This window comes from Myotis lucifugus, unplaced genomic scaffold (genome assembly GCF_000147115.1).
Source record: "Myotis lucifugus unplaced genomic scaffold, Myoluc2.0 scaffold_8, whole genome shotgun sequence".
Lineage (NCBI taxonomy): Eukaryota > Metazoa > Chordata > Mammalia > Chiroptera > Vespertilionidae > Myotis > Myotis lucifugus.
Window position 1 is genome coordinate 5914892 of NW_005871056.1, and position 27315 is coordinate 5942206.

Genomic DNA, 27315 nt, shown 5'->3' on the forward strand with positions numbered 1-27315 from the left:
TGTAAAAATTCAATAAAATATTTTAGAAAAATAGACGGAAACAAGTGAGCAAGGATGGATATAAGCAAGACAAACTACAAGGAAGGTTAAGAAGTCAGACTGAGCTGAGACTTAAGAAGAATCTTCAAAAGTACAAAGTACGCTCCTATGCTCAAGCCATCCACAGTTCCCGCACGAGAGGAGGTCACTGCATCCAGAGGCTTGCTTTCTCTTTCCCATCTTAAAGCACAGCATCCCACGTGTATACAGAATGTATTTGACGGTGCTCAACTGACTAATATTTAGATTAGCAATCTTTTGCCAGTATAATGACGCAATGACTCACACACACACCATTTTGCACATGCAAGAGTAAAGGGAGCCACTTAAATAAAATGTATGTACCAACACTGACATTCTCCTGAACAAAGCATTTGAGTGTATGCTTCCCAATATGCTTGACAGCACAGTGGGTGGGTTAAATATATTTGTATGTTTCAATTTCCACCCTCTTATACTAAATGATATTAAACATCTTTATGCATGTGGAATATTTGTATTTAAATTTTTTTTATAGCTATCCCTTCCTACCCTTTGCCCATTTTTCCATTGGGTTATGTCTTTTTTATATTCACTTACATGAAGATGTTTGTATGAATTCTCACACACACACACACACTTGTTCCCAATTTGTAGTTTGTCAAATTTTTGCTAGGAAGAATTTTTTTTAAACAATTACTTTTACTGCACATTTATAAAATTTTCGTATTTAAATGCAGATAACTGGCTCAGTGGTTTAGCGTCGACCTATGAACAGGAGGTCATGGTCGATTCCTGGTCAAGACACATGCCTGGGTTGGTGGCTCCATCCTCAGTGTGGAGCATGCAAGAGGCAGCTGATCAATGATTCCCCCATAGATGTTTCTCTCACCCTCTCTCCCTCTTCCTCTCTGAAGAAGAATAAATAAGTGGAGTTAACTTTTTATTACTGTCAAATTTATATGAATTTTTATTTTCATTTGGGGTATGTTATAGTTAGAAAGGTTTCCCTCACATTGAATTAATTTAAAAACAAACTCTCATGGTCTGTTCTAGAGTTTTTATGCCTTCATTTCTCATGTTTAAATATATGATCCTCTGGTATTTATTCTGATGCTAGGTTATGAAGTCTCATCCCAACTGTTTCCTCAGTTGTCTGATTGAAATACATCATTTATTACATAATAAATTCTATATATGGGGTGTAATCTTCTGCATTGATTTGATAACTCATGTGACAATAACAAATTGCTTCAATTACTGCGACTTTGTTTTAATAACTAGGACTAGTTCCTACCCTCAATTATTCTTTTCAGATTTTTATTACTACAGTAAAACCTCAATATAACGAACTAATTGGGTGCGGGGGTGTCCATTAAAGCCGAAAGTCCTTTATATAACAAAGGTTTTCCGAATGTGTATATTAAAAATTGACAATCTAAGGGAAAAGAGGTGAGTGCCCCTGACTAGCCAAGTACTGCATGTTTTAAAAATCCTGTGGTACACCAGTTGAAAAATCACTGCTCTAAACAATGAAAGCTTTAAAAGTGTTTTATAACTTTACAGAAACTATTTCAGAACCACGAGCTTTCCTCTGCAAGGTATCTAAAAAAAGGTCTAAATGACTGAAAATATTTCAACTACTTTCCTGCCTACTATTACTTCATTTACTACTCAAAGATTCTGTGAACTATGAGACCTTAGAGGTCATCTACATATATTCCATTATTTTACAAATGGAAATAAGGAAGCCCAAAGAGGTCCTGATTTCACACTATTTTTTTCTCTAGCTGTTACCAACCACAGGTACATACAGGGACTCCACTCAATAATATGAATCTACTTGCCAACATCTCTGGAAAATTTACTACTATAAACTTTAGAGGTGATGCAGAATATGGTGCTTAAACTATAAAACTGTCAATTCCAGGACCATTTTCTAGAAAGCTTACCTTTACATCAAAGGAAGGCTTGAAGAGTTTGTCCTTGGACAGAAATTTTGATGGCGTATCCAGGTCTAACGAGGGCTCCTTCTGCAGCGGCTGTGCTGCGGGAGCGGGCTGTGGAGCCTGCCCGGTGTGCTGTGAGATCACAGCATGGAAAGCTTTACTCTGAAAGCGGTTCATATCTAAAGGAGTAACAGCAGCTTTTCTGTGAGTTTCCAGGCTTATGGCAGGATGCTCCGCAGCATCTGAATTTAGATTCATCCCATTTGTTATTTCAGTTTCTAAGCTTTGCTCTGGAGATTTAAAAAGAAGAGCAAATGTGAGCCACTAATATCAACTTTTTTTTTCTAAAGCACATGAGATTTTTATCTTACTGTTATTTTCATGCGAATTCTCAAGTACACTTTAAATCACAAAATTATATACCTACTTTTTAAAGAAACAGACCAGATGATGTATTAAAATATGTTGAGTTAGCCCTAGCTGGTTTGGCTCAGTGGATAGAGTGTCGACCTATCGACTGAAGGGTCCTGGGTTTGATTCCAGTCAAGGGCACATGCCTGGGTTGTGGGCTTGGTCCCCAGCAGGGGGCGTGTGGGAGGCAGCCAATCAATGATTCTCTCTTATCATTCCTGTTTCTATCTTTCCCGCTCCCTCTCTGAAATAAAATAAAAAGTGATCCTCTTAAAAAAAAAAAAAAGTTGAGTTAGACAAGCACATCAACCGAAATAAATGAAATCAGATTTCTCATTTCAGCCTGCTGTAACTCAAAATATTCTCAGTAAACCTCACAATTTGCCAAAAAATTAAAAGTCATCATAATCAACGGCAGAGTAAAGAAAATTCTAATGACATGTACTCAGAGTTAACAACTAGTCAAGTTTCTGGAAAAGAAACTTAATGAAATTTTAATATGACCAAAACATCACTTTGCCTCAATTGTAAAATTTCTAGGCTGCCTGGTAAGGAATGGCTCTGAGAGCTGTTCCCAAGCTGCTGAACTGTCTGTGAACCATCTTATAAGAGGTTGGCTATTGTGTCCTTCCACCCGCCTCCTACTGTTTTCCAACATTTAACAAACACATTAGATGGCTACTCCATGCCAGTCTCAGTGCTAGCCGATGGAAATACATAATGCCCAAGACATGCGTATTCCTTGCTTTTCAGAGCTTATAGTTGAGTAAACTAGAGCTATAAAAGGGGTAATGCAGGGTGTGATGACAACACAAAGGCCAGACTTGGTGAGTCAAGGAAGGCTTCCCAAGGAAGAGATCCAAGCTGAGAACTGAAAGGTAAGAAAGAGGAACAGGCATGAGGTAGGCTAGGGAAAACACACCAAGTCCAAGGATGAGAAGAGAGAACACTAATACAGTGTGTCAGTATGAGCCACAGAAGGAACACGGAAAAGGGATCAAGCTCACATCTTTAGACTTCAAACACTGAGCCCCTAGAACACTCCTATATTGTTTTGCACCCTCTACTTTCAGATAGTGCCTACACTCGCTAGTACAATTACAAATTAAACATTTGTGCTATGAACACATTTATTTTCCCACCCAATAACGAATGCCCAACAGTGGCTCACTGTGCCCATTGTGAAAAGTAGCAATCAATGACCTTACCTAAAAATAAGCTTTGACACACTGATATCCCAGAAACCATCAAATTATAAAACCATGTATATACAAAAGAACAAAATAAAAGCACTAACCTTCTTTAGTTGAATTTTCAATCAGAAAATGGTATTCAGTTGCTCTCCTTCCAGTTCTAGCAGTCTCCAACAGCCAAGCTATAGTAACTGCCGGTAAATTCCACTTCTTGGAAGCTTCGTATTTAGAACCACTTGGTTCTTTCAACACAAGATGTGTACTAGCAAACATGCCTTTCTTTGCATTGGATTTGCGAACAAAGAATTCTTGAACGCTAAAAGTTGTATTTAAAGAAAGCAAATGGTCATATACACGATTAGCCAGTAAACTAAGAATGAAGTTTCTAACACAACAGTGTTGTCAGAGTTCTATGTGTAAGTATCAGTTCTATATCTTAAAATAAGCTAATACCCTTAATACTTTAGGATAAAAATGTTACAATTAAAACTTTTTTATAAAAACATAAGCAAATTAATTAAACTAGACTTTCAAGAAATAACCACCCCCTCCTTCCTTTCCACTCTCTGAAAAGCAATGGAAAAAATTTCCACAGGTGAAGATTAACAAAAATATATGTATACTTGATTCTTTCCCTTTATTTACTAGCTCTCAAAGTGAAGGGTTGGTTCCCTAGCAACTTTCAAACATGACCAATTAGCTTAGTTTGTTTGTCATTAGGAAATCATGAGTGAAACATTATTTGATGTGTTTGGATCCACTACCATTATCATCTCTAGTAATACTTAAATTTTCCTTTCTTTGCAGTTCCTTTTGACACAACCTTCCCTAGTATTTGCTATCTGGTCTCACAAGTGCTCCAGACTCACTGGTACCTTTTGCTGTCCCAAATGTGGAATTAATGGTTTCTTTACGCTTTAGTGGGAAATGGTCTTTTAAGATCACAATCCAGGCCCTGGACGAGTAGCTCAGTTGGTTAGACCATCGTCCTGATAACACCAAGGTTATAGGTTCGATCCCCCATCAGGGCACATACAAGAATCAACCAAGGAATGCATAAACAAATCAATGTCTGTCTGTCTGTCTCTCCCACTTCCATTCTCTCAAAAAAAAACAAAAACAAAAAAACAAACATTTTTAAGATCACAATCTGGGCACTAGAGTTCCTTGTCACTACTGATTTGATAACAATTTCTAGGCTTATAAATAGTTTCAAATTCCTCTTTGAACCACGAGTTGTTCAAAGAATGTCCAGTTGACAAGGTCTTTTCACTTTCTATTTCTACTATTCATTTCCAGTTTTTTGGAATAGAGTTTGCACTCTTTCTACTTTAGGAATTTACTGAGGCTTTCTTTGTGGCAAATTTCTTTAGGCAATATTTATGCATGTTCCATAGGCACTTGAACAGGTATGCTCACTGTTTCAGGGTACATGTCTAACTATGTTATTTAAATCTATCCTTCGTTGTTTTCTGTTTGACCTGTCATGAAGTAAAAAGATGGGAATTGAAGTTTCCTACAAGGAATGTATTTCTGTTGATTCCTCCTTAAATCTCCTGTTGTTTTTGTTTTATGAATGACAGTCATGGTCTATGTTACATATAACCTTCAGTGTGAACAGTACTCTTGATTTATAAATCCTCTTTTTTGTCTGGCATTAAAATTGCAACCCCTCTTTTTTTTTTTTTTAATCCTCTCCCAAGGATGTTTTTATTGATTTTAGAGAGAGGAAGAGGGAGAGGGAGAGGGAGAGAGGAAGAAGAAGAGAGGGAAGAGAGGGAGAGGAAGAGAAGGAGGGAGGTGTGGAGAGAGGAAGTGATGGAGAGAGAGAAACATCAATGTGAGAAATAAACATTGATGTTACCTCCTGTTCATGCCCTGACTGGAGACTGAACATGCAAACTACACATGTGTCCTTACCTGGAATGGAACCCGCCACCATTTGGTGTACAGGATGATGTTCCAACCAACTGAGCCACAGGGCCAGGGCCCTCCTTTCTGTTTGCATTTACTTGACATATCTTTGACAATCTTTTTTTTGTTCTTAATCACTTAATTTTAGGTGCACTTCTTGCTTAAAATTTTTTAAGTTTGCTTCATAATCTAAAATAACTATTTATTTATTTACTTATTTATTTTGAGCAGCCAAATTAGCTCTTTTTAAAAAATGCTTTTATTGATTTCAGGGAGGAAGGGAGAGGGAGAGATAGAAACATCAATGATGAGAGAATCATTGATTGACTGCCTCCTGCACACCCCACACTGGGGATCAAGCCCACAATCTGGGCATGTGCCCTGACCAGGAATCAAACCATGACCTCCTGGTTCATAGGTTGGTGCTCAACCACTGAGCCACACCGGATGGGCTAAATAACTATTCTTTTATGTAAAAGTTTAGTTTATTTATAATTACTAATGTAATAGTTTTCTATTTCTTTTAAAACAACTACCATCTAATGTTCACTTAGGGTTAATTTGGATTTTGGAAGCAACTTTTAAATTCATTTTCTTTCTCCCAAAATATTCATTATTCCCACTTAACATTTGCATTTCTGGCTGAAATAATTCTTAGATAAGCAATATTCAATAAAGGCGCACATATCAGCTTTAAATATTCCCTTTCCTGGCAGGTAAGCATTAATGTCTGTAGTCTTAATATCTGCCAGGCACCCACCTGATACACTCTCCCTTCTCCTGTTGAGCCATCACATAGAAACACTACACACTACCCATACTAGGGTAAATATTATAAAAACACCCAGCCAAATTCTAATTTGGAGGCTTTCCAATAAGTCAAAACAAACAAAAGTACGTCAAGACAGCAGGTACACTAAAAATATTACATACCTTGCTCCAAGGAACTTTGCTAAGAATGTCAATGAGTCTTTTTCTGCTCCCACACACTGGCTGAAGGAAATAACACAATCCTCTAAAGGAGTCATTCCTGCCATTACTGGGACTGGCTTGAAGAGAGGACTTGACTTGGGATCAATTAAAGTCTGATACTCTATACAAGTTACCTTTAAAAACAAGAGAAACAACATCAACCTGAAATAAGCAACCAGTCGCTAACACTGGTTCAGTTATAGTAGCAATAATTTTGGTTAAATGAAAAGTAACTTTAATATAAACTTGTGTATGCTTATTCTCATTACATTTTAAATATGTAAAGAAATATCTCAATTCATTATATTAAATATTACATTCTAAAATATTAAGAATATTAAATCAGTCAGGCTTATTGAAGTTATTGAATATTGTTTCAAATTTAATTTCGTTCAATGTATTAGTTTAATTTTTTCCTCTAAATTCTTGAAAAGTTAAAAAAAAAAATCAATGGTGAAATTACCAGTGATAAGCCAACAAGATGGAATACAAAAGTGCATGTCATGCTTTGGTGGTGAGAAAACCGGGAAAACTGAAATTGTATGAGATGACCTGGAGTAACTCCCTAACAAGAAATGCTGCTGCTCTGGCCCCGGGCAACGACAGTCTCCACCAGGATTAGGGCCAAGAAGCTTGAATGTTTTCCTGTTTTAGCACTTCCTTTGCTAAAAGAAAACCCAGTCACTCACTGCCCATACCCAAACACCAATTTACCTAAATTGAACTGCTAAGAAATAAACATTAGCACTCTTGGCATTCATATGTATTTTCTTACCAGCCAGGTATTTGTAACAACTTCTCCCACAGTTGCTTCTATTTCAGACCCCAGCAGAGGAACCACTGCATAATCGGCAACAATTCTGCTCTGAAGGGATACGGTTGTTCCAGCATTTTCTCTTATGGCAGTTGCAATGTTAGACTCATTTTCACTATTAAAACCCAAAACAAGGAAACTCTTTTGGCTAAATAAACCTTCTTCCGTAATTGTAGAGTAATCAGGGGGGTCATGACTGACAGAAGATTGGTTTTCTTCTTGCATAGAAATATGAGTAGAATCATTCAAGGGCTCAACATGAGTAGTGTCATTAAAGGCCCCAACTTCAGACTTTGCAGCTTCAACTGGAAGAGAAAAAGGAATGTTTTCTAACAGTTTATTTTATAAACTTTACTTTCTAGCAAGGATATTAAGGTAACACAGAGTCTGAGAATTGTGACTACACTTAAAAACTAAGGCTTTAATAAATACACAAGCATAAAGGATATGAAACCACTCCATCTTCTGGGTTATCAAGAATGCTATTAGTATTACCATGTTTCATTAGGAAGGGTATCAGCAATCATGTTAACCATTCTAAGTATTCCTAGCATACTAGAAACTCTAATTAGTTGAAAATTATGAAGCTCTAATCACCCCAAGGTGTGTCTTAGTTCCAAAACTGGTTTAGATAATTCACATTAGGGAGTATATCATTAAAGAAAAAACAGAAGTAACAGGCCTAAAGTAGTCAAGCCATTTACATGAAAATAACTGTGTAAATGTAATAATAAGAGAACTATGGTTACTTCTCTTTTATAAATTCCTAAAATGTTTTATATTGAAACTAGAAGCCCAATGAATGAAATTCGTGCAAGGGGCTCGGCCCCCGCTGCTGCCACAGTGGCCGCCTCTGCCCCTTCCCTCCCCCCCAACGCCCCTCACCAACGTGGCTTCGTCCAGAAGGTCGTCCGGTCTAATTAGCATATTATGCTCTTATGATTGTAGATAGAAGATTGGAGCTACTTATACTTAGCTTCTATACAGATTTCTTAAGAGAACTGATCAAGGACCCAAGCAAATGATCTTAACTTCTTTTTAAGATCAAGTTGGCTGACAGATGGGTAGTAAAAGAAAAAAGACAGCTATATAAAATATAAATGTCAGTAACTAAAATACACAGTCCCTAGTGTGCAACAAACATTGTCAGATCAAGACTAAAAGTTTAGGAGGTAAAAACTTAGTGTGTTCTTAAAAACTCTAGTGGTGCCATGTTGGAAGGTTAACATTTTACAGTAGGATCAGCAAACTACAGCCTAGGGGCCAAAATGGGCCTCTCACAGTCTGTGGGTTAAGAATCATTTTTATATTTTTAAAAATTTATTGTAAAAACAGAATACATGATAGAGAGAATGTGGCTGGCAAAGCCCAAAATATTTACCATCTGACCTTTTATAAAAACGACTTGCCAACCCCTCCTATATGGGATTCAAGTAAGCCTAGAAGCTATTCAAGGATTCTTCATTTATTCATCTTTACAGGCATTGTGCCCAAGTGTTTTACATGCATGTAATTAATGCTCATGATACTATGGGGTTGACACTATTAGTATATCTATACCCTTTCTCCAAGCGAAATCTCAGGCTTAAAGAGGTATGTAACTTGCCTAACGTCAGTTATTAAGTGGCAAAAATGATATAAACCAATCTCTGTGTGGCTCCAGAGTCCATAACATTGTTATAATGTTGTCTTCTTATTTCTATTCTCATCTCAAATAGACATTAAAATTTTTACTTTTAAACTAGTCACTGCCATACATATTTAAATATGTTATATGTAAATGTATATAGCTTATTCTTACGTAATGAAAGTTAAATTGCTCTTATTGGTACTCTGAAGAAGTATAGTTTTCAATAGAGCATTTACTGATCAGGTCAGGAAACTCTGATCCTCAGTTACATACTATAATGAACAAAAAGAATAATAGTATATGTTTATAATTTATGGAGATATATGAGGAAGGTGACATCATAGTATAAAACATTCTGCGAAGTAGTTTAATAGTTATTCTTTTTTTAAAAATATGTTTTTATTGATTTCAGAGAGAGAAAACATCAATGATGAGAGAGAATCACTGATCGGCTGCCTCCCACATAACCCACTACTTGGGATTGAGCCCGAAGCCCGGGTATGTGCTCTGGCATGGAATCGAACTGTGACCTTCTGGTTCATAGGTCAATGCTCAACCACTGAACTACACCAGCCCGGCCAGAAACCATTCTTGACCAGTTAACAGACAACCATGCTCCTATCTTCCAGGACCAGCTCTCATATCAATGTTTCTCTCTCTCTCTCTCCCTTCCTTCTCTAAAAAAGCTTTTCAAGGGTGGCTACAGAGTCTGTGAAGCTGCCTCAGGAGCCAGAGCTGTCATAGCCTTGCCTTTTCCACTTCCCACTGCAACCAATTAAGGCCGTTCATATCGCTTAAAAATAAGTTAAATAAAAATATTTAACTTCCAAATCAGTAGAGGGAAAGATATGAAGTTTAGAGTAGGAAACATAGAAAAATGGGACAAAATAAAAAATAAGATGGTAGAAAATAATAAAAATATATCACAAATAACAAACATAAATCAACCAAATTTACAGTTAAAAGAAAAAGTCAGTCATACTAATGCTGATCCACATGAGGCAGGGGTTAATATCAGACAAAATTGACTAAGTTTAAAAAAACTTCAAAATACATAAAAAACTAAATTTGAAATTCTGACACATGCGAAAACATAAATGAATCTTTTCTTCTTGACAAACTAATTTTAAAAATTGGTCTGGAAGCAAAGGTACAAGAAGACTTGAAACAGTTTTGTAAAGAAAATTGGAGTCTTTTAATCTCAGATAGCCAAACATATTACAAGATGATTATAATAAGACAGTTTATCAGTGTGGTATCTCAATGGAACAGAATGGAAAGCCTAAACAGACCCCCACTTAACAGAACCTTAAAATGACAGAGGCAGTAGTGCTAGCTAGTGGAGAAACAATGGACTATTCAATAAAAAGTATTAAAAACAAGTGATTATCCACACGGATAACATACAATTAGAAAAGTTCACTTCAAATACAAAAATCAACTCCACATGGAATGAAGACATGTGAAAAAGCAAAAGCTTAAGACTTCTAAGACAGATATAAGGAATAACTAACAGTGGAACTCTAAGGCTGTTCTGCCTCAAAGCAGCTCAGGGTCTCCAGAGGCGGAATGAACCAACACCAGTGGTGGGGAGAGGTCTGAAATCCAAAAGTACCTGAACTTTCTAGGGCCAGGATGTGTGCCACACAACAGCAGGGGGCACTAACATAAGCCACCTGTAAGTCCACCCCTTGACAGAGTAACATGGCAGCTCCTCTTGGGAGGACAGTAATCATAAGTCCCGCAATTAAAATGCCTCGTGTTCTGCCCTAGCTGGCTTGGATCAGAGGATAGAGCGTTAGCCTGTGGACTGGAGGGTCCTGGGTTTGATTCCAGTCAAGGGCACATGCTTGGGTTGCAGGCTCGATCCCCAGTAGGGGATGTGCAGGAGACAGCCGATCAATGATTCTCTCATCAGTGATGTTTTTCTCTCTCTCTCTCTCTCTCCCTTCCTCTCTGAAATCAATAAAAAAAAAAAAATTTATATATACATATATATATATAAAGCCTAGTGTTCCGTTTAAGAAAACTGTAATTTGATTAAATGACAATAGAAATAAAAGCAATGTAAAAAAGGAATAACTTTATGACTCAGGGTAGGAAAACTTACATAAAATAGAAAAGCACAACCACAAAAGAATAGATTGAAAAATTCAACTACCTTAAAATATTATGGCCAAAAAAATAAAAATAAAGATATTATGGCCAAATAGCACTCAAAATGACTATGAGATCTTTCTTTACATCCATCAAACTGGCAGAAATGTCAAACTTACAAGAAATACTAAATGTTGAAAGTATGTGCAACAGAAACGCTTACTATCATTTTAGTGTAAAGTGGTAAACAAAGACAAAGCAATCCTATATAATAAAAGGGTAATATGCAAATTGACCCTAACAGCAGAATGACAGGGAATGACTGGTCACTATGATACACACTGACCACTAGGGGGCAGATGCTCAATGCAGAAGCTGTCCCCTGGTGGTCAGTGCGCTCCCACAGCGGGAGCTCTGCTCAGCCACAAGCCAGGCTGATGGCTGCCAGCACAGTGGTGATGGCAGGAGCCACTCCCGCCTCCTCAGCAGCACTAAGGATGTCCGACTGCAGCTTAGGTTTGCTCCCTGCTGGTAAGTGGACATCCCCTGAGGGCTGCCAGGCTGCCAGAGGGATGTCTGACTGCCAGCTTGGGCCTGATCCCCTAGGGAGCAGGCCTCAGCCAGCAGGTAGACATCCTCCGAGGGGTCCCAGACTGCAAGAGGGCACTATCATTCTAGTGTAAAGTGGTAAACAAAGACAAAGCAATTTGCATTATATAAATACGTATCCCATGAATCAACCACGCCCACCCTAGAAAAATTCTTGCTCATGTGCAGAAACATACATAAGAACAATCTCAGTAGTATTGTTTGTATTGGCAAAGAAAAGATAATAAAAATGTCCATAAGTGGGAAAATGAATACATTATAGCAGTGTGGTCTTTTCTTAGTTAGTTAGTTGGATCAGATGAGTATCTCTCACATTTAGAGAAGGAAGGTAGAAAGAGAGGACATACCATCTATCATTTAAGTTAATATACACAAAATGAACAGTGTATATATGTTGTTTACACAGATTGTAAACTATAAAAAGATGGGGAGGAATTGACAGGCATAGAATATTCTTTCTTTTTTTAAAGCTAGATAGTATACAGTTATTAATTATATTATTCTTTATATCTTTTTGGATGTATTAAATCTTTCATTTTTTTTAAAGGACATATGATGCTTACTACTCTTCAGCGGCAATTTCCCTACCACACTGAGAATACCTGAGGTGGCAGTAGTCCACAGTATAGCACTGTATGCACTAAAAACCACAATAACCCAGTAAGAGATATTTGTTACAAGGTTGTTATAAAATAGTCACAGGGATGTAAAGTACCACATAGGGAATATAGACAATAATATCAAAATAGCGATGGTGCAGATGGTAGTGAAAGATTGGGGGTGCCCGGCTGGCGTGGCTCAGTGGTTGAACGTCAACCTATGAACCTGGAGGTCACGGTTCAATTCCCAGTCAGGGCACATACCCGCGTTGTTGGCTCAATCCCGTGTGGGGCCTGCAGGAGGCAGCCGATCAATGATTCTCTCTCATCACTGATGTTTCTCTTTCTCTCTCCCTCTCTGAAATCAATTTAAAAAAAAAAAAAGATTGGGGGTATCATTATGTAAAGCATGATTGTCGAAACACCATGCTGTACACCTGAAACTAATACAAAATATTGAATATAAACTATAATTAAAAAAACAAAAACTTTGTTATAAACTCAAACCAAGTGATGCCAAATACAAAACAGATGCAAGTGGAGCCCTTGAGTAGAAGAGAGAGAGAGGGTCTGAGGGTTCTTAGCTTTGCCTGCTTAGAAAAGGTGACTAACAGGCTCTCTCCCTCTCAGGCAAGCATCTCCTAAACTCTCAGGGTCCTCAGGAGATTTGCAACCAGGGGAGCAATGGGCAGCAGCAGCTTGTCCCAGGCTAACCCCCTGGCCCCGTCTCCAAGGCCCCTTTTCTCTGACTTTCCAGTTAGCCAAAAACAGCCCTGCCTAGGCTCTCTCCTGCTGCCTTTTTTTTTTTTTGGTCCACATTAGAATTTCTGATCTATTTGGAGTTTCTTCTTCCTTTTTTTTTAAAAGTGTATTCATTTTATTATTTTTTAAATATATTTCTATTGATTCCAGAGAGGAAGGGAGAGGGAAAGAGATAAACATTAATAATGAGAAAAATCATTGATCAGCTGCCTTCTGCATGCTCCCTACTGGGGATCAAGCCCACAACCTGGGCATGTGCCCTGATCAGGAATCTAACCGTGACCTCCTGGTTTATGGGTCAATACTCAACCAACTGAGCCACACTGGCCAGGCTACTGCTTCTATTCTAAGCCCTTCCTTGTTTCACTTTCCCCAGCTTTAATAAATGTACTCTCAAAATAAAAATATTTTTTACGCTACTACTAAAATAGTTCCCAATAACTATAAACACTAATCAATTATTTCTTACCTACTGTTGCATTATTATTTACATATTGAGAGAGCAGATCTTCATCAGCTTGCTCATGCTTTTCAGCAGAAGCGAAGTTTTTCTTGGAGAAGCTGTTGTTCTTTTTTAAAAGGGCTGTTTTACTTTCAGGTTGATCTGAAACTGGAATTTCCACTGGTTTGTAATTAGCATGGATATATGGCTCTTCAGGAAGCATATAACCTTTACTAAAACACTGTAGCAACCATTTTGCTCCCACTACATGAGGCCTAAAAAATAATGCAGAATTATATGTTAGTTTAAACTATAAAGACCATAATCTCACCTGCCATGCAATTTCCAAAATTACATGAACATGCAATTTTAAGAAGCATTATTACAGAATAGAAATTGCTGTGAATAAAAAAATGACAAAACCTGTGGGCTGATTTATCCCAAAACTGCTTCAATTCATCATCATAATCTCCCACAATAACATGAGTTACATCTTCATTGAGCTGGTTAAAACGAACTCCACCTCCACTGTTAATAAGCCTTCTCAGTTTATCTAGTTTTCTGCCACTAAAACCGCAAAGATATATCTGCAAAGAAAGAAAGAATTTACTTTGATTAATGCATGTAAGACACTATTTCTCTCACAAGTAACACATTACAAATATGTATCAAAATCTACTGTATGTAAATAAGACAACTCGTGTGTTTTAAGATATATTGATAGAAAAAATGAGAAAAAAAAGATATAATGAAGAGTGTATTCTGAAACTTTGATTTTTATCACTTCTTCATAATCCCACTGCATTCTTGTACTTCACAGTAGATATTTGATAATTACTTTGGTGCTTTAAATAAAAGCCAGAATAAAATTATCTTCTGAATAGACTTTGAAGGATGACAGATGAAGGTACATCCCAGGCAGAGGGACCCTGACAGATAAAGGATGGACATGGCCTAATAAGTGCACCCGCTTAGCTAGTGTGGAGGGTTTATGCAGAAAAGGAGGAAGCCCAACTCTGAAGGGTCTTCAAAGTCAGACTAGGAAGTACTGATGTACACCGTCACTTACTGCAATTATTACATAATAAAGACATACCCGACAACCATCTAATAAATCTTCAGGTGCTTGAAATGCACTGACATCCAGATTTTCTAGATTTTCAAGTACAGGCTCCACTTTGCTATTAAGAATGGAATTATATATCGATTCATTTATGCAACTTGCATTGATGTTGGAAATATTGCTGACATCTGAAAGAGTACGACCTACATATTAAACAAAGATGTAATATTTATGAAGATAAAATAACTGATTACATGCTTTCCTATAGATTAAGTTTTCTGATACACACAGAGCTATGAACAGCTTCCAAAGTTAAGATTCAAGTGTTTTTACTGAAATCTTGGTGGCAAAATACGAAAAGGAAAAAAAAAACTAAGGCTCATATTTTATTGAAATGAAAATATATTTAATGTTTACTTAACAGTGACTAACTTTTAATAAAAATCTAAAGTTGCTGGCCTTAAGGCCCAGGAAGCTAATATTAAAAAAATAGTTTATAAACATTTGCTCAATTGCCCAACATGTAACCTACAAACTAGAAACGGTTTTAAATTTTATATGAATATAGATGATCTATAACAGCAGCAAACTAATAAAAAAAGGAAATGTACTAATAATATTTGCACACCAGTCAAGTTCTTAAAAATTAAAATTTTAAGTCTATCTGTTAGTATTCTTAATTTCTTTAAGCATCTTCTTCATTACATCAGGGTATGAAAGAAAGTATGCATTCATTACAAAAAAAATATCAGAAGTTCTTAACTAATTTTTCATTCAATTTGGTTCTAATACAATTATGCCTAGAGGCAGAGCAAGAAAAGATGGAATTCCCTACTATCTCTCACTGATCCTATTATCAATTCTTACACAGAAAACTGAGTTTACTTTAATCCCAATGAGACTTACTATTAATTGTGTTGATCTGGCCAGCAGGAGTTGAAGTATCAGGCATAGTGTTTGTTTCTGGTCTAGGCTCTGTCTTGTACATGGATTCATCCTGACAAAAACCTTTCTCAACACTATCAAAAAACCACTGTGTGGTCACACAGTGTACATTCCATCGCTTGGCACATTCATATTTTTGACCTATCATGTTCATTAGGAAAGAGAGCAATGTAAATCATTAAACTCTGTCTTGGCAGAAATATTCCAATTTATGATAGGTTATTAAAAAATCCACCTGACACAAAGTTAAAGTCACTAGTAATTACTCTTACTTTTAAATAAAGACAGATGCTATGTGAGGAGTTACATCTCTTACAAACTTATATAGAGTCAGAGGCAACTGTGGGGTAACTGAAATAATATTAGACTTGGTTTGAGTATACCCTCCATCACTTAATTTCTTTAAACCAGTTTCTTTGTCTATAACAGAGGGATAACTCTCAGAATTACACCATTTTAATAAGAGTACATAAAACAACTGTGAAAATTGCCAAATACCGGCTCTGAGTAGACTACTCTGATGTCATCAGATTCTACTTGAAGTCCAGGAGAGATATGCAGATAAATAAATTACATTAAAAAGAGCATATACCCCTTGCCGATGTGGCTCAGTTGGTTGGGCCTTGTTCCATGCATTGAAAGGCTGCTGATTCAATTCCCGGTCAAAGCATATGCAGGAGGTAACCGATTGGTGTTTTGCTCTCACATGGATGTTTCTCTCTCTCCCTCTCCCTTTCTCTCTCTATAAAAAAGTCAAAAAAGTCTTATAAAATAAATATATATATACATATATATATATACCATAAAACCTTTTACTGCCTTAAAAATATTTTAACACAATGCATTCTGAAACAGTATCATAGGGAAATTGAGGTCAACATGTAATAAAAATAACATGAAAGCCGTTTTTTTACATTCTTGAGAGCCAGGAAATGAACTATCCTCAGAATCAGAAAACAGCAATAGCAGTTACCAATTTTACTTATAATCATAATATAATTGGGCATACACAAAATTCTGACTTAATTACAATTACCAATTTTAACAATATTTTTCTAATTTCATTTCCTATCTAGGTCTGAATAAAACACTATAGATATGAGATTAGAAAGATATGTAATTTAACTACATCTATTAGCTCTCTTGTTATCCATCCAAATTTCTTGTCTCTTTTCTAAGTATTTGGTAATTGTGTAGGAGACTTAAAAAAATAAAAATTGGATAATAAATTTAGATAAAGCACCACTGAAAGTTTTTATTTTATATTTATTGAATGACCTGAATAAACACTAGGACAGTCATGTAATTTTTCTACAAATTGTGACCCAAACTATTTTTGTAAGATTTTTAGGAGAAAAAATACCATACTACATTTATGATATGTCAGAAGCAAAAGCTATTCTGTAAAGAAAATCTTAAATTGTTAAAAAGCAGAGAAAATCTTGCATTTGTCCATTCAGGAAATAGTTTTACCTTTTGGTTCTTGCACAATGAGGTGTGTACATTCATTCATTTTCAATTGTCCCATGTATTGGCCTCCATGCTTAACTGTGAGTTGCTGAACTGACTTCCTTTCTAAGCCACACAAGCCAGTCACACAGATTATGCAACCAAGAAAAATAGGACACTTGAAGTCTTCCATGTTTATATCAGTATATCTAGTTATTGTACTGCGGAAAACAAATGATAAAACGGGGAAAAATGAACATATTAAATATACCCAATAGTTTAAATTTTACCAGAAAAGTAAGAACAATATCACTAATGCTTTCCTCATTTTTAAAGATTTTTATTAAATCTTAAGGGGAGCCCTAACCGGTTTGGCTCAGTGGATAGAGCCTTGACCTGCGGACTGAAAGGTCACAGGTTCGATTCCGGTCAAGGGCATGTACCTTGGTTGTGGGCACATCCCCAGTAGGGGGTGTGCAGGAGGCAGCTGATCGATGTTTCTCTCTCATCGATGTTTCTAACTCTCTATCTCTCTCCCTTCCTCTCTGTAAAAAATCAATAAAATATATTAAAAGAAGAAGAAAAAAATAAATCTTAAGGGGAACTCACAGGCACTCAGAATTATACTAATTGCTAATCTAAGCTTGGCACCATATCTCTAATAAAAAGTAATGTTTCAGACAGTCTCTCAAAATTGTTTTAAGGGAAAACTTTTCATTAACTCTGTAAGTCCATGCTGGTTAAAAATAAAAATTGGATAATAAATTTAGATAAAGCACCACTGAAAGTTTTTATTTTATATTTATTGAATGACCTGAATAAACACTAGGACAGTCATGTAATTTTTCTACAAATTGTGACCCAAACTATTTTTGTAAGATTTTTAGGGGAAAAAATACCATACTACATTTATGATATGTCAGAAGCAAAAGCTATTCTGTAAAGAAAATCTTAAATTGTTAAAAAGCAGAGAAATGGTGGTTACTTTCCAAAATTTTAAGTCTGAATCTCTACTTCAGTTGCCTCCTAGAAAAACAGAATCTGTATCCTTTTCTTATACAAATAATAAGCAATGATTTGGGGCAGAAACCAACAAAAATATCATTGTCTTCTGTTGCCATGCTAGGCAGATGTGTTGATGAAACAGGCTGGGAATGAGGGTGCCAACGTGGAGACACGATTAGGATGTGTGGGATGGTGTGAAAGACTGGGAAAACTCCTATTTAATTCAAACAGTGGAACCTGGACTTAGAGTTACTCTAATTTTAAAGGAAACTCAATTCTGTCCCTTGAAATAAGCTCTAAGTGCCATGAAGGCAGAGATGCTATCCTGTTTTGCTCACTACATATGCCTAAAGCCTAGCTCAGGGCAGATACATAAAATGGGCTCAATTAATATTTACTGAATGATCACATCCCAGTTAATGACTTACATTTTATTTTCAACCTTACACATATCCACTTTGGGAGGGAATACAACTGCCCAAATGACTAATTTGCTCTCCATGTTAACATATGGGCACAGTATTGAAGAAAGCAATATAAAAGTTGCAGCTGCCATACTGATTTTCCCAACTATTTTACAGGTACTGCTCAAAACAGTTTTATTATCAAAGCATTTCCTACCTTGTAGCTAGTTCTAACCCCACAGCCCAGTGATAGCGAACCTATGACACGCGTGTCAGAGGTGACACGCGAACTCATTTTTTTGGTTGATTTTTGTTAAATGGTATTTAAATATATAAAATAAATATCAAAAATATAAATCTTTGTTTTACTATGGTTGCAAATATCAAAAATTTTCTATATGTGACACGGCACCAGAGTTAAGTTAGGGTTTTTCAAAATGCTGACACGCCGAGCTCAAAAGGTTCGCCATCACTACCATAGGCCATTCTACCTATCGACCTCTAACCGGGTAACAGTTTTTAGAATCTGCTCTTTTGTTTTCATTGGAGAAAAGAATAATGACCCAATTTTTGTCACTGAATGATAAATCCAAAGATACAATAAAACCTCCCCTATGAAAACTCACAAGCTAGAATGACTGAATGTATCATTTTCAAATCTAGAAAATATCAAAATGTCTTTCTTACTTCTCTTGTGATTTCTCCCAAAGTGTGTTAACCCAAGAAGGAAGCAAAATTGGTTTCTTTAGATTTGCAGCAACTAAGTATTTTTTGCTACCAACTTCTCCGGCAATAAGGTGAGTTACTGATACATTAAGGTCTCTGTATACACGTCCACCCATCATTTGTACATATTTATGAACTTCTTCCTGTAGTCCCAAGAGAAAATATATTAATACTGAAGCAAATTTATTTTTTATACAATATTCCATATATATATATTGTTAGCTTGAATGCACAAGTGTTTCTCACCATATAAAATTAAATAATTAACCATTTAATTAATATATTTGGAAGGTAAATATAAATTATAAATAAAAATTTTTAAATTTCTATTTATTGATTTTAGATAAAGAGGGAGGAAGGGAAAAAGAAAGTAAGAGCGAGAAACATCACTGTTATTCCACTTATTTATGCATTCATTGGTTGCTTCTCGTGTGTGTCGACTGGATATCAAACCCACAACCTTGGTGTATTGCGATGACACTTCAACCAAGTGAGCTCCCAGGCCAGGGCATAGATTTTAAAATAATTACCTTTATACATTATTTTTCTATGTTTATCTCTTTGAACTCCATGAAGTTATTAAACTATGTTGTTGGGGTTTTTTAAATATTTTTTTTTTGATTTTTAGAGAGAGAAAGGGAGAGGGATAGAGAAAGAAAAACCTCGATGTGAGAAACATTGGTCAGTTGCCTCCGTACACACCTCGACTGTGGACGGAACCCACAACCTGGACACGTGCCCTAACTGGGAATCCAACCGGTTACCTTTCTGGTGCATGGGATGACGCTTAACCAACTGAGCCACACTGGCTAAAGCACTATATTGTTTCTATAATAAACAATATATTTTAATTTACCATACATATTTTAAAATGTGTAAACACATATATAACATATCTATTACATACCTCTCTCAGAATCCCCCTTTTTTAGGATTTCCCATTTACAGTGGAAAAATGTAATTCAAAAGCAAACTCATTGACTATATAGGGGAAAAAGTGAGTTTCCTTTAAAATTTTTTTTTGCTTAGCCCTGGCCAGTTTGGTCCAGTGGATAGAGCATGGGCCTATGGACTGAAAGGTAACAGGTTCGATTCCGGTCAAGGGCATATGCCCAGGTTGTAGGCTCGATTCCCAGTGGAGGGCGTGCAGGAGGCAGCCAGTTGATGATTCTCTCTCATCATTGATCTCTCTTCCCTTCCTCTCTGTAATAAATAAAAATGTATTTAAAATGTATCTTCTCGACCTAGCTGGTTTGGCTTAGTGGATAGAGCATCAGCCTGTGGACTGAAGGGTCCCGGGTTCGATTCCAGTCAAGGGCACGTGCCTAGGTTGTGGGTTCGATCCCCCGTGGGGAGCGTGCAGGAGGCAGCCAATCAATGATTCTTTCTCATCAGTGATGTTTCTATCTTTCTCTCCCTCTCCCTTCTCTGAAATCAATAAAAATAGATTTAAAAATAAATAAATAAATAAATAGTATCTCCTTAAAAATAAACAGATCCCACTATATTCAACTCATAAAAATATAAAAAGATAGTCCTGGTCAGTGTAGCTCAGTAGGTTGAGCACTGTCCTGTGCACCAAAGAGTTGCAGGTTTAATTCCCGGTCAAGGCACATACCCATGTTTTGGGTTCGGTCCCTGGTCAGGGTGCATATGGGAGGCAACCGATTGATACCTATCGGTTTCTCTCTCTCTCTCTCCCCCTCTCTCTAAAAATAATAATAAAAATGAAAATATATGAAAATATAAACACCCAGTGTAAAGTCTTTCAAGTATATTCTACACAATGAAAAATTAGGTATGGAAATAGACATATTCCTCAACACCTACCCTTTTGTCTTTTTCCAGGCTTGTACAAGATATAGTTACATCACACATAACCATATTATAAACTGGATATTCAGCTCTTGGGACACATCGCTGGTGTTGCATACAAAATATGACTACTTGAGGACCAACAATTCTGCAGCCAAGCTATAAAAAAAGGAAAAGTTCAGTAAGTAGGGAAAGAACTTCAGTCTTATAAAATTACATTTTATATTATTTACCAATTCTTTATAAAAGTTGATGACCACCATAAAAATTTCACCAAATTGTTTTAAGAAAAACATAGAGGCCATTATATAATTTCTCAGATACAGTACTCATGAGCTACACACACATGAAAGCAAATCAAGCAATGCAAGCTATCAAAGAAATAAGCTCCAAGAGCCACACTCACTCAAAATTACCACTGAAATTTTAATCTCGGAAACAAACAAAATCTTAACAACGGGAAGGGTGTATGACTAGCAGTCTTATGCTATAATTAGGAATTATCCTGACATATTTTTTAAACGAAGCATCCAGTCAATGAAGCAGTTTAAAAATACTAAGCCTACATAAACCTCATCTAAAATACCTCTTATATCACCAAAGAACACAAAACCAAATAATTCTGGGCAGTTTCTACATTTGTTTTAAATACTCTGTCTGCAACTCAAAGTCTTCCCAAGGAAAACCCACAAACACTTCTCTTAAGATACTGCAGGTTACTAAAAACAAAAATGACCTTTCAATTTCATTGATAATTGAGACCTGCACATTCAAGCCAGGCTAAAAAAGCCTACAGTTGTGAAAGTCACCATAACATGACTGAAATATCTACAGAGTAAATTATTATCTTCTTGGTCAGAAGAAAATTGAGTTTTTGATGCTACTGATTCTATCTGACAAGCAGTGTTATTCCAAAAGGAGGGTAAGACCAACAATGCTTCTGGCAAAAGTGGGCACAGACCTTCCATAAATTGTACAGATACTGCATCTGCCTACTCTTCTATGTTTTCTTCTCCTTCAAACAAGAATCACTTGTTTGTAATCTGGATGGAATTACAGCCCGTTTACTTTTATTTCAATGCTTCTCTCTTGTCCAGACACCAAAAAAGTAATGAGTCAGTAGACTCTAGAATCAACAGAAAGAAATGAAGATGGCTCACTGGTATATTAGCAATACTCATCACCAAAATGCTTCCTTTGACATAACTTTTCAGTCTTTATAAAGTACAGGTATTAAAATTCTACCTGTAAGAGCAAGTAGTCTGAGAGACAGTAACCAAGCATTACGTTGAGGTCTTTTCCTACTCTTTATTTCTCCCTGAAATGTTTTGCAATCACACCGAGTTTAAGGACAGTAGAACTCAATCGCTAAAATGCTTCATTATCGCCCTGGCTGGTGTGCCTCAGTTGGTTGGGCGTGTAATGAAGGTTGCTGGTTCAATTCCTGGACAGGGCACATGCCCGAGCAGGGGGTGTGGCGGAGGCAGCCAATCGATGTTACTCTCTCTCACATCCATGTTTCTCTCTCTCCCTCTAAAAATCAATAAACTATTTTTTAAAAAGGGGGTTAATTTAAAAAATAAAATGCTTCATTACTATAGGGTTCCCTTATACTAAGTGAAGTTAAATCCCCTGAAATACTATAAAAAATTACATATTAACAAAAGCTTATTATAACATAATTAGCCTTTAAAAATATTCCAGACTCCCCAAACCAAAAAATTTCTTTGTATTCATAATTTGCATAATACTTCATGATCAATAAATCATTTGTCCACTGAAGCAAAAACAAACCAAAAAACACACTACTGCAGGAACACATTATAAGTCAGCAAACCTTTTTGAGGTGATCGAAGACACCACCACTAAAAGGGTCACAGATATAAAGTGATCTATCATTCTCCTTTATCTTCAATGCCTCTTCTTCTGTAATAATCTGAAGATATTCTTCGGACTGGAACTCTTTTATTGACTGAAAGAAAAATGAAATAAGATTGCAACTGAAATTGTCCCTTCTTATTTAAGTCCTACGAACTCTATATTCAAAATCCATCTCAAGTCTAGCCTTTTCCCTGTTGGACTCTTCCATCACCTCTCACCTAGACCTCTGCAGAAGTCTCTAAAGTGTTTTCTTCTCCCTTCCTTGCCCTAAATCTCTTCTCCATACAACAGCAAGGAATCTTTTTAACAATATAAATCACATTATGTTACTCTCTGCTCAAAAACTTCAATGTCTTCCAAGCACACCCAGAATAGCATAATTATAGCATAAGACTTCTTAGGATGGCCTACAAGACCAAGGCGTCCAGCCCTTGCCTGTCTCCCTGCCCTTACCTTCTACCTCTCGCCGGCCTTACTTTTTCTCTAGCCACTCCAGCTTTCTTGCTACCACTGGAACAAGTTAAGCATGACCTCATTTAGAGGCTTTGCTCTTGCTCCCACTGCCTGGAATATTCTCCCAGGTCTTCACCAGACTTGATGCCTCACTTCAAAAGTCACCTCCTCTGAGATGCCTTTCCTGATCACGATTTCTAAAATACCCTTTCCCTCCAGTCTATGTTATGAAGACATAACACTGATATTATGTAGACATATATAGTTGTCTCTCTCCCTTAAAACAAAGTTTCACGATCCTGTTTGCCACCATATCCTGGCACCTAGGTAAGCACTCAAATATTTTCTGAACAAAATTTGAAGTCCTCATGTTAAATAAATACTTAAAATGATCCTTTCAGATGAGTAAGTCAGATCATGCCACTGTTCTGATTAAAACCTTCCAACGGCTTTCCATCTCACTGAAAGAAAAAGCCAAAGTCCTTACAATGGCCCACAAGGCCCTACATGTCCTCTTAATCCTCCTCTCTGAAGCATCCCTCAATATTCTTCCCTCCATCTCTTGCTCATCATACTACAGCCACACTAATGTTGGACAGACACTTCACGCACTTTCCCAGGGGCCTGTTTTCCCCTCTGCCCAAAACCTTCTTCACCAGATAGCCACGCGGCTAACTATCTCACCTCCTTCAAGCAAACTCAAATATCATCTTTTCCATAAAGGACACCCCAATCACACTCTATTTAAAATTACAACCTTCCAGACCCCGTAACCTGTCTTGCTCTTTTCTCTTCCCTTAACACTTAGCACACTGTAACGTACTATATAGTTTAGTCACTTATCATGTCTGATTAATGTCTAAGAAAGTAGGAATCTTCTGCTCTGATCACAGATGTATCCCATGTGCTAGAGCAGTGTTGATCGGGCACACAATATTTATTTGCTGAAGGAGTAAACTTTAAGGAAAACCCTGCTACAACAGAGCTTCTTAAACTTTAATGTACACAGAAATCACACTGAGGATCTTGTTAAAAGGTAGATTCTAACTGGTAAGTCCGAGTTGGGGCCCAAGTTCTGCTTTTATAACAAACTCTCAAGCTATGCTGCTGCTGCCGGGGTCTGAGAGCAGCAAGGCTCCACCCTGCCCCAGGTCCTCCCATATCATGCTGTACATAATGAAACACTTTTAACAACCTACCAACCAAAGAATAACTAACCAGTACAGGGCTGACTCAATTTTTCAACACACAAAGGTCTATTCTGATTAGTAGAGAAAAGAAAGCAACTTAATTTCCAAGAACAGCAGGTGTGTCACTTTTAACAGAAATCTCAGATTTAAAGCCCCCCAACAAATATAATGATATACTCACATTCATTAAAAATATCTAGCAATGAGATATTTATGTTAATGGAGACTACAGTAAAACTATGTATTTATAAAAATAAAATAACTATGAGATATAAAAGTCCAATAAATCAGAAACTCTAAAATCAAGAAAATAAAGCATCAAACAAGATGTTTTCAACTGTTCTTACCTCAAGAGCTTTAAGAAAGCACTCGGAATTGTCTGGAGACTTTAAAAACTTCACAAAAAACGGTTCTTTGTCATTTTTGGACATTTTTGAACTGTCAAAATAAGGGAACCATTAACAAGAACAAAACCACATTATGCATCACTCTATCTGCTTAAGGGACCTATTTTTTTCTGCGCAGACAAGAATGCCTAAGGATAGGCATTTTGGCCTCCTCGCCCGTGAATTCATCCACTTTGTAAGAAACGCAGGAAGGTGGGCAAAGAAAAAGATAACCTGCAAGTCAGAGGACCAACTCAAGGTCCCGGAGCTGAATACGTTAAGGGCCTTCACTATCGGGGCTCTAAGTCCCCTAAAGTTTAGGGCCTAAACCAATGAACGATCCATTGCATTCAGGAAGAATCCGTCCCGGCAGGTAACCCTCGGCCCTCGCGGTCCGTTCGCCCACCCGCACCTGGGCTTTAATGTAAACGTGCAGCCGGGGAGCAAGGCGCTGCCTCCCCGGCCCAGCCGCAGCCGCCCCTCCCCGTCGGTTACAGGCGCCGCCAAGGCCAGAGGCGGCGGCGGGACCCCCCAACTGCGGCGGGGAAGGAGCGGGGTCTCCTCTCCGCGCCTCACTCACCTCCGTGGAGCTCGGGGGTTTGGGGGCAGCGTGTGGGGGCGCGCGCAGCCAGCGGGAGAGCGGCTGGGGTCGGGCGCCAGCCCGGCCACACCCGCCGCACCCGCGGCGCCCCCTCCCCAGGCAGACGCGGGACCCGGAAGTTGCCGAGGCCCCGAACCGACTTTCGCGCCAACCGCGCGGACGCGCTCACCTTTTCCGGCGGAAGTGACATCACCCGCAGCTGCGGGAAGGGGTGGAGTCGTCCACCGGGGTGACGGGCAGTGGGATAGATGGGTGTACAGCCGGCTTTGGGGTTCAGGCGGACTGGGGCCGGGTGCCCTGGGGCTTCGGGTTTTGGAGGGCGGCCCTGGCCCCGGCGGGAGTCGGCCCTGGCCCCGGCGGGAGTCGGCCCAGCACCCTCGGCTCAGGGGCTGGGGCCGCGGGGGATTAAGGCGCCGAAGGGCCGCAGCTCCGGATGGGGCCGCTGGGCCGAACGAAGTACCTTAGGGGAGGTCCTAAAACAAGGAAATGTAAAGCTTAAAGCCAGGGGAAAGAGGGTCTCCTCGGTATATATTTATTTTTAAAATATATTTTTATTGATTTCGGAGAGGGAGAGGGAGAGAGAGAAACATCAGTGATGAGAGAGAATGATTGATTGGCTGCCTCCTGCATGCCCCCCCCCCCCCCATTGGGGATCCAACCTGCAACCTGGGTATGTGCCCTTGACCGGAATCGAACCCAGGACCCTTCAGTCCCTAGGCCCAGCTCTATCCACTGAGGCAAACCAGCCCCGGCTCGGTAAATATTTTATACCTGCCGCGGGCCAGGCAGTGCGTGAGAAACCATATATCACCACCCAAAACAACTCTACGAGGCAAACCGTGGTATTTTCATTTCACAGATGTAAAAGCTGAGGCTTAGATAAGTTAAATGATTTGTCCGAGGTCACAGTTAAGTGGTAGAGTTCAGATGTAAGCCAAGTCTTTTTATCTCTTTGCATTTCTTTTATTTTCCATCACCATTTATCCCCCTATGCTTCCACCCCCATCCACCCCCCCCCAATCACCACTGTTGTCCGTGTCCATTTAATTTTGTTGAATCCCTCCACTACCCTCTACCACCCCCACCACCAGCCCTGACTGCCTGCTATCCACGAGTCTCTCTCTATTTTGCTTGTTAGTTCAGTTTGTTCATTGAATTCCACATATGAGTGAAGTCATATGGTACTTGTCTTTCAGTCTTGACTTGTGGATGAAAATAGGGGTTCTATGGAAAGTAACCTCACGGAGTGATCTAATCATAAATTCCTACCTGGGCAGGTATGATGGGTAGTCAAGCCCCAGGCACAGAACTTTAGTAAAAGACTTATCTTTACCTTAAGGCAGCCCTGTCCATCGTTTCTGCGCATCAAGGTTAACACACCTTTGAAACGGCCCCCTTCAGTCTCCTCCTCCCAGTAGTGCCCACCCTTTCAGAGCCCGCCTTATAAAGTGTGAATCTTAACTATCCTGTAATTTGGCCGGGGCCTTGCTTTCTCCCACCTTCAGGCAATCTTCCTCACATCCAATCTCAAATGCCTAAAAGCAACTGCAAACTGTTAGTCTCTAGTCTCCAAAGCATGTATCTCAGTCTATTGAAATCTTGCTTCCAGGTGTATCCTGTTTGGCAATAAATTTTTACAAAAATTCTCTACAGGTTTGTAGGTTCTTACATCCACAGACTCCATGGACAGGGCTCTTTCCCCTACAATTTAACAAGAATATAATCACTGCTTACCACAGCCAAGAGGGCTGGAGGGAAGAAAGATGTCTGGATGACTAGATTGCACATCAAGTGCAAAGAGGTCTTTGCCAAGATTGCCAATGGCCCTCTCCCTTCTTTCTCCCTTCGATGAGCATACCACCTTTCTCTGTAACTCCCTGAGTCTAGGGGAGATCTGGGATGGAAACTAAAGTCCAAATGGCGAAGATTGGGGGAGAGGAGGTAAAATGGGACGGCAAAATCTTGGCGTGTTCATGATGAACAAGTC

General features: G+C 38.2%; 1 protein-coding gene across 1 annotated transcript in view; it reads right to left on the reverse strand.

Moving 5' to 3' along the window:
* TOPBP1 (DNA topoisomerase II binding protein 1) overlaps positions 1–25443 on the reverse strand; it is a 42977-nt gene extending 17534 nt beyond the window's left edge. Inside the window, exons 1-14 of the mRNA XM_023749284.1 lie at positions 25308–25443; positions 24689–24779; positions 22655–22789; positions 20833–20976; positions 18964–19145; positions 16892–17088; positions 15380–15559; positions 14507–14676; positions 13834–13997; positions 13438–13685; positions 7233–7576; positions 6419–6591; positions 3676–3887; positions 1971–2257 (exon numbers count right to left, since the gene is read on the reverse strand). Coding sequence (XP_023605052.1) covers positions 1971–2257; positions 3676–3887; positions 6419–6591; positions 7233–7576; positions 13438–13685; positions 13834–13997; positions 14507–14676; positions 15380–15559; positions 16892–17088; positions 18964–19145; positions 20833–20976; positions 22655–22789; positions 24689–24772 — 2520 coding nt within the window. The 5' untranslated portion in view covers positions 24773–24779; positions 25308–25443. The remainder of the gene's footprint in view (positions 1–1970; positions 2258–3675; positions 3888–6418; positions 6592–7232; positions 7577–13437; positions 13686–13833; positions 13998–14506; positions 14677–15379; positions 15560–16891; positions 17089–18963; positions 19146–20832; positions 20977–22654; positions 22790–24688; positions 24780–25307) is intronic.
* Between the last annotated feature and the right edge of the window lie 1872 nt (positions 25444–27315).